Raw genomic sequence first — 17,254 nt, forward strand, 5'->3', positions numbered from 1 at the left:
ATGTAATCTTGTCTTAATATTTCTACTCATCTAGATGGAATTTCTTTCAAATTGAGTAAATTAATAAAATGATAAAACTGAAAAATGTATATAATGTTGCTTCGTGCGTCTTTGTTCACCATTTGTGTGACCTCAAATGAGATGAACAACACTGAAACACACAATAAAATAATTAGTGTCTTTTATTTTTATGTTCTCAAAAATATACCTTTATATGTTTTGTTCAAAGGCTTTGTACAATATCATTTGAGTATGCTTTCTCCACAAAAACAACTGCGGAAGCTAACCCAACTCAAATGTCACAGAAAGGTCGCTGGACAGAAATACGTCACAGAAACATCTATACATATTTAGAATATCAATATTGCTTTCAACTTAAAGACCAAATATACTGAATATAAACGACTATAGATGGTGCTGGTGGTTTTCTTAATAAAACCATTTTAAGATAAGATTAGTTCAAATAAGGCTGTGACAGTACTCTTGTCTTTTTTTTTTATAAATACAAAACATTACATATTATACTGTATTGATCATTTTAAAATAAGAAGTGACATCTTTTCAATTATATGTGAAAAGATGTGTGCAAGCAAAAGCATACATTTTTCCATTATCATCATATAAATAAGCAAAATACACCAACAATATTTTTTCTCCTAGCTGTTATAATACATTCTTGACAAACCAAGACATTTCAGATCATCGCCACCAACATTTACCTGTGATAATTAAAAACTGCAAAATTCAACAGCAAAAAATGAAGGCCAATGACTGTGATGTTATTCAAGTTTGATAGATCAGCAGTGTAATAACAGTGAACAGAAATTAAAGTGTCATAGCTGGTCGAATATATAACAACTACTTTGGAATTAAGGCATTTCAGTGTTTTAAATGATTAAGATCTTAGTGATACAACAAATACATGACCACAAATACGTGCTTGTTAACAGTTACTCAGGCGACAAAAGTGCATATGTTGTTTTCCCCCCATCTCCCTCCTGTCATACGTACAACTCAAAACTCCTTATTTAGGTTTAGCGTCTAAGAACTGCAGGATGCTGGGTTTCTCCTCAATTACACGCACCAGCAGGTTGTCTATGTACTCTTCCAGCTCTACAATCTTCGCGTCTTTCTTCGACAGGTCTACCTGCTGTTTCACCACCAGCGTGATCAACTCTTCTTGTGTTAGTTGAGTGTAAGGCCCGCTTTCCGAAGATCCAGACACCTATGGGGATACAGGGCATAATCAAAATACGAAGAAATGCCAGAGTGACGCATTCTCTTTACCTGAGAAGCTAAAAGAGTACAATTTTTTTCCACTCAATACTCAGAAACTCAATACAACATTCACTACATTTGTGTAACTTGTCCAATAAAACATTAAGACTTATTGAACACTGAACATTGATGCGCTGTGTATTAGGTTTATTCAAGGTGGCTCTGACAACACTGAATAAATCTTGTCAAATGCTAGAAATCATGATTATTCAAGATAAAAAATTTGGCCACAGTGGCTAATTCTCGACTGAAAACGCATCAGTCTGCTCGATTTATGAAGCCACAAAACATGTTGCCATTAGTGTAGTGTCAAATCTTTCCATCTCACCTTATATTTGTTAGGTGCACTGTCTTGAACCTTGATCTCTGTAAAAGCAGGCATGCTTGATGGTTGATGGCTATCCGCAGGGTTCAGAGGCTTGACGGGATGTGGTCTATAAAACAATAAATCTAATGATACTGTCCCTGAAAACCACATAAAGCAGGATGCATGCACAAAAGCCAAAATTTGAAGTAGGTCAGTTTCATAACCGTTTTAACAAGTGAGAGAAGGTAAAATGTATTCAGCTTTTGATGCTTTTGATTTGGTGTCCTCTCTAAACAGAATCTCAACCACCAGGAAATCTGCCACAAAAGCCCAAACAACCCCAACACCTCATTTGCCGGCTTAAAAATAATGCTAGCTTTGCAAATGCTCTCACCTGCGTTGGGACAAAGCTAGCCCACCTCCACTGCCAGTCAGCACACTGACCGGCTGAACCTCAGAAGGTGACCCCCATGAAAGTATCTTGCCTCCTGTCAAACCACCAGCCGCTGGTTCTTCCCAGACTACAGGGAGGGGCTCAGATGAGAGTGTAGATGTTAATGTATCAGCTGCAAATGGGTCTTCTCTGTCATAAAAACTTTTACGCTCAGTTTGACGCTGTGGTGTACGACTTTTGTACTCTTTAGGTTGAGAGCCATTTCCTTTTGAAACAGTGAAGGGATCACTTGTTATATCTGAACCAAAAATGTTATCAAGATCATCCAGTGTCATTCCTTGCTCTTCAGGTTTTTTATCCTTTTTGTCAGTAAAATCATCTACATTGTGAAATTCTTTTGTCTGTCCCCATGGGTCTGTAGAGAGGATATGTGTGTTAAGGAAAGGGTCAAATTCAGTTTCAGTAGCCTCTTTCTCTTTAATTTCAGGTTCAGTATCACTCTGTGTGATCAACATGGATTCCCTGCTACTAGGCTTTTGTCTTGGTTTGGCTGTGGGTGCTTCTTTATTAACTGTTGTTTGAGTAATACTTAGGCTTCCTTGTAGTGACGTATCTGTTTCCATTTGACTTTTTGGTTTGTGTGCCTGTATGTTCGTGGGTGGGAGTAACACTTTCCGAGATGATCCAGAGGCTCCATTTGTCCTGTCAGCTGGCACCTGTTTTTGCGTTGAATCAGGGTCTTCAATAGATGATCGATTCTGATTAGAGTTCTGGTTTGGTCTCTGGCTAGTTTCAGTTGGTGTCTTATACTGAGGTGGTGCCACTTGTTTGGGCGGATCAGGGGCCGCAAAACTTTTAGAAGACACTGGTTTTGGTTCTGGAGTGTGTGTTTGATATTGCTTCACAGTTTTTTGAGGATTTTCTTGATGCTCTTCCGGGCCATCTACACTCATCTCAGTGCCTGTCAACTCAATGCGACTGTCTCTATGCTTTTGATTGACTTCTGCAATAATGTGATCCCATCGAGTCTCCCCCTGGACGCCGTGCCTCTTTTGAGGAAAAAGCGTCTCATAGTCGGGAAGTGGGAAAGACATCCTTCGGGTTTGCTGTTGTGTGTCTGGTTCCACATATGCTGGGTTGAGGATCTCTCTGCCTCCACTGTTAGTGCCGTTGACTGGGTAAGACGGCGGCACAGGGGCTCTCCTCTTCTTATCCGCCATGTTTTCTGAATCCTCCACTGGTGAGGAGAGGTCTTCAGTGCTGCCACCAGATGAATCACTCAAGTTTCTGATTTGAGGAGCAAGTGAGAAATGTAGATCTTGAAAACTATCAGAAGTTTGAGAGGAGATAACACTAGTGGAGGGAGACTCAGGGGTGGCTGGGGAGGGATGCTGTGAACTGGAGATTTGATATTCAGTGGGATCAGTTTCAGCCAATCTGCCGAGTGAAAACAAAGGCCTACAGGTCAGTGTGACCAATTATATACTGTACAACCCATCACCATAATTGCAGGGAAAATCAAATCTGAATTATAATATCTGAAGTATAAAAGCTATGACTAAAAGTAAACGCCTCCAGCAGAACAAAGGCACAACTCTGGACTTAACCATGAGCAACGCAGCTAATGGCATATTACATAAGGCTAAGAAACAACAACTGTCTAGACAACATTATAAGATAATATCTATACAAACAAATAATAATGCAAGGTCTAAATCTAATATGAAAGCTTCTTACCATTTAGGATCCAAACACTTTAACAACCAGGCCAAAAAAGAAACCCACAGTGCTGACAACTAATACTGAGCTGATGTCCTTCCGTATGTGTAAGTTCAGCCCTCAACCCGTTCTACAACATCGTCCCAACAAGACACGCCCCACAACGACTTTGCACCAAACTGGTCCAGCAGGTCCATCAGCCACTGACAGGAATGCACAATTTTGGTAATTCAAGACTTCCATGATGTATGTAATACAGGGGATTTTCAAAATTTTACATCATACACAGAGTGTATGCTCCAGAAGAAAAATACAACAGTAATATAATAGACATAATGCACAATAATAACAAATTAACTGACAGTGAGCTTTCAAATTTAAGTAAAAAAACACACACACACACAAAAAAATACATATGTATATAAACAAAGATGTAGCAATTAGACCTATATTGTTATTGTGACTAATTATGTATGTATTAACGACTAAAGTATTGTAATGATAAAAATGTACATTTTCAGAGTGCACCCATTATGTAGTGTGTGTTCAATACTTTGCTTATTATTACTTTAACAAATATCTGTCATTCTGTTGTCTGACATGGGCCTACCTGGGTTTGACTTTGGCTGTGGTGCGGTTGAGGAATCCCATGGCAGAGGTGATGGGAGCGCCGCTGTTTGGTTTGAACTCAGTGGGACTTTCGTTCGTGTTCTGTGGTGAACTAGAGCTGAGGGAGATCTCCCCAAAGGGGTTGGTGGACTGCTGTGGAACTGATGGGTCTTGACCTATGGTGTGACTCTTGATGGTTGTGGGCAGCTCATCTTTGACCTCTGGGAACACCTCCTCCTTCTTCTCCTCTTTCTTACGGATCATTCCGAACAGAGAAGTCAGACGCTCACTCATGGAGGCCTCCTCCTCTTTCTTCTGCTCTTCTGCCTTCAGCTGCTCCTGCCTCTGTCTCTGCTCTTCCTCTGCTGCCTCCTGTCTCCACCGCTCTTCCTCCCATCTTCTCCTCTCTTCCTCTTCTCTCCTCTGCTCTTCCTCCTGCCTCCTCTTCATCTCCTCTTCCTCTCTAAGTTTCCTTCTTCTCGCTTCCTCTTCTAGTAGCTGTGTCTGTCTCTCCTGTTCTTCCTGGTAGCGTCTTTCCTCTTCTTGCTGTTGTCTTAAAGCACCTGCTCTCCTCCTCTCTTCCTCCTCCTGCCTCTTGGCCTCCACAATTCTTCTCTGTTCCTCTTGATGGCGCTGTTGCTCTAGTAGGGCCCTTTCTGTGGACTGGCTGCTTGAAGGTGGTGGTACAGTAATACTAAATCCTGGGACATCTACTGGGACATCTACGGGGACATCAAAGGGTTGTTTTCTGATATCTTCCACAGACCCATGTCCTGAGCTGTTGAGGCTCAGAGTAGAGCCAGACTTTGCCTCAGCCTCTTCTGCATAAACATGGCTACCATTTATACACAGGTTATTCTCATCTTTTTGTTTCGAGCGACTCAGTAATGAGAAAGGTCCTTGAGAAACTTTGCTATCGGAGCTGCCGGTTCGCTTGTGTCCCAGGAATTTGAATTTCTTCTTAACTGTGAAAAGGTAGAGATGTGTTAAGTCAGTGTTGATTTAGATCACATGTGTCAAACTCAAGGCCCGCAGGTCAAATGTGGCCCTCCACATCATTTTATGTGGCCCTCGACAGGGTAAATTAAAAGGTATGATGGTCTTAAAATGTTATTTTACCAGGAGATACACAGTTACACAGCCAAATTTTACATCTAGGCAAATTCATATGCAATATTTGTAACTTGATTAAGTAATAAATACAGAAACAGTTAATTAACAAGTTAAAAAAGTAATTAGATTTATTTTACATTTGGCCCTTTGAGAGCAACCCTTTTGCCGATGTGGCCCTCGGTGAAAATGTGTTTGACACCCCTGATTTAGATGATTAAAGGTGCAATATGAACTTTTTCATGGGAATGTCCATCACCTGCTTGTCTTCATGGAGATTTGCTTTATCTTGAATGTTTCACAGAATGACATTATAACTTTATCTCCATGGAGACAAGCACGTGACACCGCCAGGTCAAATTACAGGTCAGATCTGTGGCGGTGTGACCCCACTAACAGTAAGAATGCATGTTTTGCAAAGTATTTTTGAACCACAAAAACACTTGTAATTATATAAGTGCAAGATGGATAATCCTACACTGTGGAACATTCTAGACGAAGCAATAACAATCAGGTAGTGTATCCCACACCAGAGGTTACACGGTGCTCTTTAAAAGGCAATTTTAAAGCCAAACATTTCTTAGATATGAATAGTTTGTGAACCACTGCTTAAACTGTTAAACTTTAACTTACCATCGGGGGAGTCAACATTGAGCCCAGAAGACCGGCTGCTACTCAGGGATGAGTTCTTCTCCGGCAGTGTTCCCAGAGTGGACATAGACTGAGAAACATTACGCTGCAAATTTGACTTAGGAGTGAATAAGGTTTTGAGTTTGGATTTCTTTTTCACTGCTGGAGATTGGCTGAGTGACACAGAATCACCCTCTCCCTCGCTATCAGTGAGGACCTGGTTGACAGAGGGCACAATGGCAGAAGATGAATCTGAGAAGCTGTCTTTTTTCTTCCCACGCACTTTATCTTTGATTTTGGAGATGCGTGAGCGTGGCTTATCCTCCATAGAAAGGTCAAACATGCTTGCTGATATGTTGTTTCTCATGAATTGGACGTCGACCAGCACGTCCCCTCGAGCTTTGTCCTCCTTGCTGGTTTTGTCCACCAGTTTGAACCAACTGTGGATGACAGACAGAATCAGATGTTTTTGATAGTTAATAATATATACAATTAGGATTATCTTGATACTGTATGTATAACGTAGTACAATTTAAGTCAAATTCTTAGTTCATTAATTTCATAATAATATATTTTCTTAATTCATTTATTATTTTTTATTTTACGAAGAGAAGTTGGAAAACATTTCTCTGAAAATGCGACAGAATACCATAAATCTTTAAAGGATAAAAACATTCTCACTAAATTAATTTAGTAATTTAGTAATTTGTTTACATATTTTGCAAGTAACAGTAATTTCTGAAAGCCAAAACATTTCGGACATTAATGGGTGTACAGAGTGTTCCAGTTCACGCTAACATGGGACAATGATTGCTTTGTTAAGAGCCCGCCTCATGTCCACTCTGTTATAGGATCAACACGTCTGTGTAAGAGAGTGTTTTCTGGAGGCGTATTCTAAATATAAATTTAGGCATAAATAATTTGCATAAAACACGCTGATTGTGAGCTTGTAAGAAACGCCCTGCTATTAAAGTGTTAAACACAGATCCTCTCATAGAGGGAGAGCAGAGAAAGTTAATGAGATCAGATAGCAAAAGAAGATGCATGTAAATTACTGCTGAGTGCACTACTAAGTACAATTAATTTAATATGCTGAGAAAATTAAGTTGTTATAGTTGTTGACTTACTCATCCAGTTTGACAAGTTCCTACCTTTAGCTTTGAGGTCACTTCTCTTTTTGTGAGTAATAATTAACAAGATCTGGGCAACCTCACCAAGAGAGCAACAGTGTGGATATCCAGACAGACAAATTATAAATAACACATTTGCCTTAGACACATAAAAAATGTCTTGATGTACAAAAATAACAAAATAATTGATTCTATGGTAAATATATGGCGATCAGACCTGTTCTAACTCAGGCCAGAGGTAATTGCTTTTTTCCAAAAGTGCACCCAAACCCCTATAATCAGAGGTTGAAAAGAGTATTTCAAATACATTCATTGAGACAATAAGCAGCCTGTGAAGAATCACCTTGTTTTTCAGAGTGTCCTGTATTTCCTAAGCCGATACTGATATTATACAAATTAGCCAGTAAGCACTTCCAACTGGAAGGATGAAAAACTATGCAGTTCCGTATACTTTAAAATTGTATTTACCAAACAAACTTGTACACCTACATATTTCCTATAATCTCATATTGCCATATACATTTACACTTTGTTGTGTGACCTGGTCCAATGGAAAAAATTGTATTGGCTTATGCTGTGTGCCATATAAATATGACCAATATTATTGTATTCCAATCCATGACAGCATAGCTCCCTTTTATTCGAAAAACAAAATCCTCAATGTCACGCCCTCAAAAGCCACGGCTGGGAAACTCAATAGTAACCCAATCCTTTGCTGCACCAGCAACATCTGATACCTGTTTCTACAATGAAGGCTACAAAGGAAGAGAAGGAGGGGAGCTGCGTGCCTTAGAAGTGCCCTTTGCCTGACGATAATAAAAATTCACAAAGCAAATATAAGATAACACTTAAGATATGGCAAAGTGAATGAGGTCATACTTAAAGTGTGTGCAGTGGAAAATGGTTGTCCTTTGATAATGAACATGTCTATTTTAAGGCCTTATTATTTTTTCTTATTCTGTTTCGTAACAGGGTGTATGTGCACACTACTGAATGTTTTGTTTTGGTTCTGGTTGCACCGGTGTTACACCCAGCCAACACATCAAACCACAGAGAACTCTAGAGATTCAATTGTTTGGGTGTGAGCAGGTCTATTGTAGTTACTTGATAATTCTATAATTTCTTGGTGAGTCAAAATAAATTTGAAACTAAATATTGCCACTTAGAGTTGGACTACAATAATATTTGTGACTATAATAGTGTATCATGTTCATTTGCAAGAAAAAATAGATGCAAATATCTTAGAGTTATTAGATCCGTAAAACTGTTCTAAGTCATCATAAAAATATGTCAAGAATTTATCATTATGGGATTATGTGTTTGTGTTGCAGATTTTAAAAAAATCTATCCAAAACTCTCTAACATACTACTACAGTAATACACGTTTATTCAGCGACAGGTTTAATACAATACAACATAACAGGCCTATATATTAATATGTTGAAATTAACATAAATTACTTTTTAGTAACTAGGTCCTACTCCAGTGGCCTTTGACTAAAGAGTCACTTGTTCAATTCAAGAATAGGACACTGTGTTGGGAGAAAGCAGCATGTTGATAATACTCACTCTGTCCTTTGGCGGGCCTTGTTGTCATGCAGCTCCAGTAAATTGATTACAGCTTGTCCCAAAAACTTGTCAAGTCCAACTTGGGCCCGATGCATCACAATGATGTAGAGTGTGCAGCGCTCAGCGTTTCCCGGGTGGAACAGTGGCAGGTCAAACGTAGCCTCTTCTTTCCACACTGGAGACACACATTTCTCTGCCACAGTGGTAGAAAACTTGTCTTTTGCCACCTGAATGATGGCATAGGCGTCGTTTGTGCCATTTTTGCCCTTTGCGCGCAGATCTTTGGCCTGGTGCACCGTTACGCGCACACTCGTGGGATACCACTGCTGACTCTGATCGCCCAGAGACATCGTCAAAGTCTACCTAGGAACTTAATCAAAGTTCAGATGTAATTCGGTGGTAATGTAGCGAGGCCCGTTGACTCGCTGAGAAACTTTTCCAGGCCCTCGCCCTCCTCCTGTCTACAGAAGGTTTGTGTTACCTTGTATCAGGAAGCGCAGGTCGGTGTCGTAACGCGGCTCCCTTCGCCTAGTAACAGGCTAATAAACACCAACTTAGAAGTTAAAATACTTTACTAAGTTCACTACTAACTAAAGCGGCACAATGTCGACACTGTGCGGACTCATTCCTTTAAGAGGCTTTCATGGACGCTGCTGTTGTTTTGCTCCGCGTAGTTTCACTGCGGACTTCCCTGATGTTTAAAGTTTCCTCCCATACTCTACATCCTTGGACCTAATTGGGCCATATGGCGACAGGGGGCGTCTCTGGTTGGATATTTGGCACGAGGGTGGGACTTTACAAACCGTTACCTACGACAGCAGGACACAAACTGTCTCCAGCACAGACAGCATCAAATACTGCTCTGCTACAATGGACCGTGTCATTTAGAAAAAAACAAAAAACAAAAACTGCTAAAGCTTCGCCTATTAGTATTCAGTAAGAGTTATTATATTAGAGTGAAATTTCAAAAAATGTCTGAACTACTAGGCTTATGCATAAAGCCCTTTTTTTCTTTCTATTGATCTAAGGGAGCATTATGTCTCACTGGGCAAATGCATTTTACTTGAAACACATTTTGTTCCATTGATTCCCATGTATCTACTTTACAGTATTTATTATATTAATGAACTATGAGCCCTTTGGAAATGTTTGCTGTCTTTCTCATTTTATCATGTTTGGGGAGCTTGTAGTGATACATACAGAAAAATATCTTCATACAGCTTGTGCACTCTGACAGTTTGCATACAGGCATGAATCCTCTTGGCACTATAGTATGTGCCTATACACATACGCACCATAGTAAACAATACACACACACAGACACAAGGAAGTGCATAAACATGAGATTGTCCACAGAGTAAATGTAGCTGGATTTTTGAAATGGCCTGCTGCTCCATTCCATGTTTTGATAAGCGTTATACAATCAAAACATTAAAGCTTCATTATCAACATCAAATGCTGATCTTAAAATTTCACCTTATTTTAATAAAAAAACAAATACATATGAGTTTTATTTACAATAATAAACATCTCCTTTTTCATTACAAGTTTACACATATGTAAAGTACCAGTTTATAGTCCAATTTGTTTGCATGATTCTATGTCATAAATTAATTTTTCAATTCACACTACCTGAACACAGTTTAGTCCAATCATATGAAATCCTAGTTATTTGCATAGGTCAGACAGATGTATGTTACACTGTAGTTTCACTTTTCCATAAACCACTTTTCATTCCCGAGGAGCTGTGAGAGCGCTCTGTGCCGCTCATGTCCTGCTCCAGCTCCATCACTGAGTTTTTCAGGGTGCCGTTTGCAGTGGCAGCCCCAGGCACTGTGGTGGTGATACAGTTTAAAGGGTACGAGCACCGTTTAGCATCCCTCTCGGCTGCAGCTGCCAGTTTGACATTGTCTCTGCTCGCACAGCGTCTCTGGTTAGTGTGTGTGGCTCGGCTGGCTGCAGAGGGGAGCAGAGGGAATGGTTTCCGGCTCCCGCTGCTGCCTCCATCACTTCCTTCTGAGAAGCTTGTAGGCACAGAGTCATGGCGCTTCCCATTGGTCAGGGGGCAGCCGTGGCTCTCTGTCAGACTGTGGTGGACGCTGCCATTTTCACTAGTAGCCTGTTTATGAACTACATGTGAAGAATTTAGATGGTCCAAGCTTGTGGGCCCTAATGCCCCCAGGCTGCCCCCTGTAGCAGCAGTCCTAAGAGCTTTGTGGCGGTAGTGTCCCCTGCTGTCACCACGGTGGTGATACTGGCTGTTTGCCTGTTTGGTTCTGCTGGTGATCTTTCTCCTCTGTGGGTGGACTGGGGCAGAGGCGATAGATGGGGTGATGTTATTTGCTGATTTGCTCATGTTGTCAGTACTTGTGCTAACATTTCCTACTGGACGTGTGGTGTTGTTTGAAGTGTCCTGTGTCACCTGCAGCAGATTGGTGAGTTTACAAGGGCCAGGGCTCACAATGCTGATCCCACTGGGAGTGGAGGAGGACCGTGCTGAGGAGGAGTTGTGAAGGTCGACAGGTGGATGACAGTTAATGAAAAGTTGTGATCCCTGGTCTGAGGTGTGCACTCCGCTCCCCGTAGTGCAGGTGTGTGTGTAGGTAGAGGAGGGGTGGGGGCGGTGATAGCCAGGACAACAGGCCTGCCATGAAGCCTGGACATCCTGACGACGAAAGCAGTGGTGAACCATAAGCATCACTCCCAGAACTGTGGCAGCAACGCCATAGAAACAGCTGAATAACAGACCAGTGTTTCCGGTCAACCACACTGACATAGCCCCACAGCTCCACAGAAGCACAAACAGGAAGTGAGTGGCCACCAGCACAGTGAACTGTGTCTTCAGAGAGTACTGGTCCTCTACAGCAGGAGTTATGGCACCAACTGCTGAGTCTGTAGAGAGGAGGCTGGTACTTCCCGCTAAGGCAGGCTGGCTCTCAGTCACTGGGGAGGACAGGGTGGTTCCTGTGCATTCTTTGGTTACACGTCGCCTCAGGCGAAACATTGTGCACAGGAAGTAGATCCAAGTCACAAAGACCACAAGGCTTGCAGGGACAAAGAAGGAACCCAGGCTGGGGCGCCACACCAGCCAGCAGCTGCAAAAGCCAGAGCAGAAGTCAGTTGGGTCAATGTGGAACAAGGACATCTCTGTGTGTTCAATATCATAAAAATGTCATTTCAGCACCAACCAAACCAAACACCAAGTCATGACCCGAGTATATCAAGGGCAGTACTCACTAAGGGCTATTATCACCATAGTTGTTGACATTGACAGCTGCAGTGATTCCACAGATGATGAGAGGAACTCCACCAGCAATTAAATAAAACCTGGAGAGATAGAAAGACAGCTTTTGTTTTTGTGTCAAACTGGTTTCTGGGCTATGCAGTGTGGGACAAACTCATTTCCATTCTTTTTATTTGTTATCATCAGTGACCTGTATCGTTCTTGTGGCCCAGGGGTTTGGTAATGAATAGTTGGAAGTGACCTAATATGGCCTGACTCCATAGAGCCAGTCACTGATTGTATATAAAGAGAAGAAATACAGGCGAAGATCTGAAGACATTACACCCTCCCAACTGATTGACATACATGAAAGCCCTTTCTGATTCTGCTATTCATTCCTTTCAAGGAAGCTTTTGAAAGCTTTGTCATTGTGCCTCCAAGGTTTCTTACTGACCTTGGTTGTTACATTGTGTAGCAGTGTAATGTGTAGTATTGGTGGCCATTAGCTCAAGAGTATTTACTGGAAACAAAAGCCTGATTGTACAAGGAGTCAAGGTAAATTGCACTTACCTGAGCATTGGCCGCTGAGTGGGAGGAGCAGGAGCTTCTCCATCGTGGTGCCGAGGCAGTCTCCACAGAGTTTCTTTGTAAATGACCCGAGCACTGACTCCAATCCACAGCAGCGTCGACAGTGATGAGTAATGTAAGGCTATGCCAACCTGTCAGAGCACAGCAAGGCATAAGGCTGCTGCAGTGAGATACTAAATTACCTGTGCAACTTCAATACTTACAGCTTGACAAACCACTGGGTAACTTGTCAAACCAACACCCCCTGCATAGATTGCTGTGGTCATAGCAATGTGGAAGCATGTGTTTAATAATGTATGCCAGCTTTTTCTTGATATGTGGATAGAACTATTTAGTCAAAATGACAAAAGACAAAAAGGGAAAAAACATACATTAAATAAACCACATCAGATAAATGTACATGTTTATTGGCATCATTTACCTGTGATGAAGTATGTGTGTGATAATAATTGTAAAAAGGCACAGGAGGAGGACTGCTGTACAAGCATAGACCACCGGGTGGAGTACTGTCACAGAGATAGAGACTGAATTCGGGAAGTCAGGCACTTCCTGGGAAACAGATAAATTGAACATTGTTACAATAGCACAAATCAGTGAAGCACATCTTCAGGTGAAATAGGTAAAATAGATTGTTTTTGTCTATTTAGTTAATTATTAATTGTTGCCTAATTATTTTGGACGTTATACCTGCAACACTGCATAATTACTGAGTAGTGAGCATCGCATTGTTGTAGTGCTGCTGTCAGTCTGGACCAATTGGCAGCCCTCCTGGCTCCAGCTGCCCTGTCTCTCTAGTCCCCTCCATCTCCAGTGGGCCGGTAGTGCATCTGCACCAGGGGACAAGTGGCGCAGTGACACTCTGATGGCTTCTGAATGGTTCCACATTTTGCAGCCATCTGTCATGGAAACAAATAATGCTGTCAGTGTGTCATATTTCACCTGTTTTGTTCTGTTGACAGTGTCAGTGGTTAGGATAATATCTGTTGACACTGCATACACTTGAATACTAAAATAGCTCACCAAGCCCAACAAAAATGACTGGAGTGTTGACAATGCGTCTGCGTGTATGTTCCCCAGTATTGCTCGAGTTCCCAGTAACAGGGAAAAAGCTGCCAGTTCTGAATGCTATGAACTGAAGTTTACAGTCTTCCGGTGCATCAGGAGGAAAGAGAGTTGGAGGGATAGTTACTGAGGCCAGTGCCATGGAATTCTAGGTAAAACATAGAATGTGAGATACTTTATAAAGTTAAACACATTAGAGAATTATATTTGTTAATAAAAGATTACCTTTAGTGGAAAATTGTTCAAAGATGTGTTATGAGCTCCAGTTATGCATCTGAAACGCAGTTGGTTTTCCTGGGAGCTTTCTGTTGTTTCCACCCCTGGACTTCCCACCAAGACCTCACGCCGCTGATACACAATACAAGTGATGCCAGTGAAATGGGCTGGACGAATTAGGTGAGCCTCCATCACTATGTTTCTTGATCCCTTTGGCACAAAAACAAATGTTTATTTTTTATCTTACTAAAAATATATTGTTTATTAGGAATGGGACAAGATCTCGTGCCACAAGATCTCAGATAGATGCGATAAAATTGTCACAGATTTTTGTTTACAATGCATTTACTTTTGTCACAGACAAGAAAGGGTGGTCAATTAATGAGAAGCCATAGTTGTGTTTCTGCTGTCATTGTAGAACTGCTTTTAACAAGATAAATAAAAAAAATAAAATATTGAATTGCACCGTACAATAAATATATTATACATTATGTAAAGATCTCTTGTCTCATTTTTGTGAACCCAATCTCCTTCTCATAATACCCTCCTTTTTTTTTTTTTATAAATCTTACCATAGAAAAGTCTTGAGCATGACTGTGCAGTTGTGGCCAGGCGAGTGTCTCCAAAGAGTAAACAATTGAGCTACAGGCCAGTTTCTCTTTTTGGGCCAAAGCAAGAATCTGGTCATCCACCTGCATCAAGTTACTGCCCATCTCCACTAACAGCTCTGATAACTGAGAGAAATGCAAACAATATAGTTTTACCACATACCATGTTTAAATTAGGGGTTGGTGAATACAAACTAACCTCTCGCAATTGAACAATGTACTCCATAAACTTGTCCATCAACTGAGCAACATACAAGACATCGACAGAGTCAGTAAAACCAGCCGCCTCGAGAGTGTATGTGCGGATCTGATGAGCCATGGTCACAGCATTGGATGCATTTATTGGCCTCTAAAAAAATAAGTATTACAAATAATGAGTATTGCTAAATCAGTCATTTTATTCTATTTAATTTTTACTGACCAAGATAAATGTATGCAGGACACGGGTGATTCCATTGGTGTAGTGACAATTGGTATAGTTGCCCTCCTGCCACCTCCCAGAGCGGTCACAGTAACGAGAGGCTTTCTTCTGCTCCATACCTCCCTCTAGTGACAAGGATGGGTAACGCAGCTGCAGACAATACTGGTGAGACGTGATGCCAGCAAGTGTCCTCGGCCATCTGCAAGAAACCCTCCATATAGTTAATAAATGTAAATCTAGGTATTATCATTGCACATGAATAAGTTGGCACATTCACCTGAACTCTCCTCTGTTGTTTATAACTTTTTCCTCTGGGCAGAAGGAGGCACTGTTCTCTAGCACCACTATTTCTACACTACGGGACACATTGCCTCGCCCAGTGACCACCACACACTCCCACTCTCCACTGGCCTCCACATGGACATCATATAGAAGAAGTTCACTGTATAAACACAAGGAGACTACGTTAGGAATGAATAGATTTAATACAAACATATATGGTTGCGTACCTTGTGATAAAAGTGCAATCATGAACAACGCTGTTCTCTAGCTGGATACCCATGTCAGGGTCAGAGGTCACAATCCGACCGTTATGCAGCCAATACAAAGAGGTGATTTTATCCACCAGTGCAGCAGTGCAATGAAAGGGCAGGCGGTCCCCTTTAAAAACCACCTGGCGCTGGGACGGGAGCAGTGAATGGGTGTGCAGCTCCAGAGGACCATCTGAAGAAAAGGACATTACACATGTGATTGAGATGAGCAAAAGGGTGAAGAGTTTTGATAGAGTAAATGTGTTTAAAGTGTGGTAATGGGTAGTCATTGTTTCAGCACATATATATATTAGCTGTATGTTCTATTTTACTCAACTAAATCATTGTTCTATTATAAGCAAGCTATAATTGTCAATATGGAGTTTTCAAGGGATCATATTACACACAGGATGGCTTTTTGTCCCCTGCTCCCACCATCACATACTACTGTTGTATCTTTGAGCAAGAGACTTCACACACCAGCTCTTTGTAACTCCATGTGAGAGTGCTCTATATCGAAAAGTGCTTTACGTTCCCAATAGAGATAGGAAAGCGCTATACATCATCACCATCTGTCTGGGTCAAGTTTTTTCAGTGATATTCTCAGCACAGGTCAGTTGGCTCTCTCTTCTCCCTCTAAAAGGCTTTCCTCTGAGGGTCTCGAAGTTCCCAATAAAGGTAAGAAAAAGCAATTTCAATGCGACTATCATCACCATCTGGGTCAAACATTTTCATTTTTAGGGTATTTTTTTTGTGTTGATCTAAAACAGGCCCATTGACTTCCTTTTGAAAACTACAAAACTGTTTGGGACAGCCTCTTCAAAAAGGCATTTAATCAAAGCAGATTTTCATTTATAAGTTTTTATTGTTGAAAAAACGGCTACATGGCATTTTTGAACTCTACAGGCATTGAAGTATAGGGCAGTGGGTGGGATTCTCACCGCAGGTCAGTTGGCTCTCTCGGAGTCCTCTCAGGGGCTTTCCTCTGAGGGTGCTGGGAAAGGCACAAAGGGTCTCATCACCGAGTCGGGCTGAACTTGTGCGAAAGAACCCAGGGATCCAGCGCAGCCCACAGTCACACACCAGGTAATCAGAGTTGAAGTTTCTGTTGGGACAAATTATTATATAGAGCCATCCATTATACCACATTTTCAATTTACTTTATATCTACTTACACTTGCTTAAGGGACGGCAGCTCCTGAAAAACTCCTGGATCCACTGTAGATATGATGTTACCAGAGAGGTTTCTATCATAAAATACATTAGAGTTACAATATTACTAAAGAAACTACAATCCTAGAGTTGATTCATATGATTAATGAGGTATTTCTTACAGTTTAGTCAGATTGGTTAGTCCCTGGAACATGTCCGCAGTCAGGCAGCCAATGCGGTTGTTGGATAGATCCCTAAAAGATGCCAAGACAAAGAGATTAGTTAGCCGTTTTCATGCCAAGTCATGTAATGTGATATCTTTTTACATGTTATTTTATCAGTATCACAACAATCCCCTAACACAGCGGACATAGATAATTTGGCAGCACATTCTTACCAAATCAAATAAATACTAACATCTTTGTAAAATTGCCTTGGGGTACATCGACTGCCAGAAGTGTTTGAGTATTCACAGTCCCTGCCACTTTGCCTTATCTCATCTCAGTGGGACGCCAGTAAAAGTTTATCAGAAAATGGGGTAAAAGCAGGGCCTCTAGTGCTGAGTATGATGTATTAGAGGGATCTGCTCTGTTGCACCTCTGACACTACCCAGCAGAGAGCCGTCCAGCGCATGTGTTTATCTACCCCTGTTTGTTTGGACAAGCCACAGAGCTCACAGGGAAAACACAAGAAGGGGAGGAGAAGGGAG

General features: G+C 41.3%; 2 protein-coding genes across 4 annotated transcripts in view; both read right to left on the reverse strand.

The window, feature by feature from the left end:
• Positions 1 to 164: 164 nt before the first annotated feature.
• rab11fip1a (RAB11 family interacting protein 1 (class I) a) lies at positions 165 to 9,465 on the reverse strand. Of its 3 annotated transcripts, XM_033972685.2 has the most exons (7): positions 9,227 to 9,443; positions 8,746 to 9,108; positions 6,051 to 6,487; positions 4,309 to 5,272; positions 1,980 to 3,416; positions 1,607 to 1,712; positions 572 to 1,225 (listed from the first exon to the last, which is right to left on the reverse strand). In XM_033972685.2, exons 2-7 carry the CDS (start codon positions 9,093 to 9,095, stop codon positions 1,025 to 1,027), a joined length of 3,495 nt encoding a protein of 1,164 aa, XP_033828576.1. In that variant the 5' UTR covers positions 9,096 to 9,108; positions 9,227 to 9,443; the 3' UTR covers positions 572 to 1,024. The 3 variants fall into 3 exon arrangements, with proteins under 3 accessions (XP_033828577.1, XP_055080137.1, XP_033828576.1); XM_033972686.2 differs by lacking the exon at positions 1,980 to 3,416 and having other exon boundaries at positions 165 to 1,225; XM_055224162.1 differs by lacking the exon at positions 1,980 to 3,416 and having other exon boundaries at positions 165 to 1,225; positions 8,746 to 9,465.
• Positions 9,466 to 9,899: 434 nt separating this feature from the next.
• The window catches only part of adgra2 (adhesion G protein-coupled receptor A2), a 35,026-nt gene continuing 27,671 nt past the window's right edge, over positions 9,900 to 17,254 (reverse strand). The window contains exons 4-19 of the mRNA XM_033972684.2: positions 16,728 to 16,799; positions 16,569 to 16,640; positions 16,335 to 16,498; positions 15,373 to 15,586; positions 15,141 to 15,305; positions 14,864 to 15,062; positions 14,642 to 14,791; positions 14,407 to 14,568; positions 13,844 to 14,044; positions 13,577 to 13,766; positions 13,244 to 13,452; positions 12,978 to 13,105; positions 12,760 to 12,883; positions 12,539 to 12,687; positions 11,983 to 12,072; positions 9,900 to 11,840 (exon numbers count right to left, since the gene is read on the reverse strand). Coding sequence (XP_033828575.1) covers positions 10,442 to 11,840; positions 11,983 to 12,072; positions 12,539 to 12,687; positions 12,760 to 12,883; positions 12,978 to 13,105; positions 13,244 to 13,452; positions 13,577 to 13,766; positions 13,844 to 14,044; positions 14,407 to 14,568; positions 14,642 to 14,791; positions 14,864 to 15,062; positions 15,141 to 15,305; positions 15,373 to 15,586; positions 16,335 to 16,498; positions 16,569 to 16,640; positions 16,728 to 16,799 — 3,688 coding nt within the window. The 3' untranslated portion in view covers positions 9,900 to 10,441. The remainder of the gene's footprint in view (positions 11,841 to 11,982; positions 12,073 to 12,538; positions 12,688 to 12,759; positions 12,884 to 12,977; positions 13,106 to 13,243; positions 13,453 to 13,576; positions 13,767 to 13,843; positions 14,045 to 14,406; positions 14,569 to 14,641; positions 14,792 to 14,863; positions 15,063 to 15,140; positions 15,306 to 15,372; positions 15,587 to 16,334; positions 16,499 to 16,568; positions 16,641 to 16,727; positions 16,800 to 17,254) is intronic.

This window comes from Periophthalmus magnuspinnatus, chromosome 9, assembly GCF_009829125.3.
Source record: "Periophthalmus magnuspinnatus isolate fPerMag1 chromosome 9, fPerMag1.2.pri, whole genome shotgun sequence".
Lineage (NCBI taxonomy): Eukaryota > Metazoa > Chordata > Actinopteri > Gobiiformes > Gobiidae > Periophthalmus > Periophthalmus magnuspinnatus.

Coding starts and splice junctions, on each gene's coding strand:
- rab11fip1a (XM_033972685.2), bottom strand. CDS start 9,095: ATGTCTCTGGGCGATCAGAGTCAGCAGTGGTATCCCACGAGTGTGCGC. Junction 5,273..6,050: donor CAATGTTGACTCCCCCGATG/GTAAGTTAAAGT, acceptor ACCTTTTCACAG/TTAAGAAGAAATTCAAATTC. Junction 1,713..1,979: donor CTAGCTTTGTCCCAACGCAG/GTGAGAGCATTT, acceptor ATTGTTTTATAG/ACCACATCCCGTCAAGCCTC.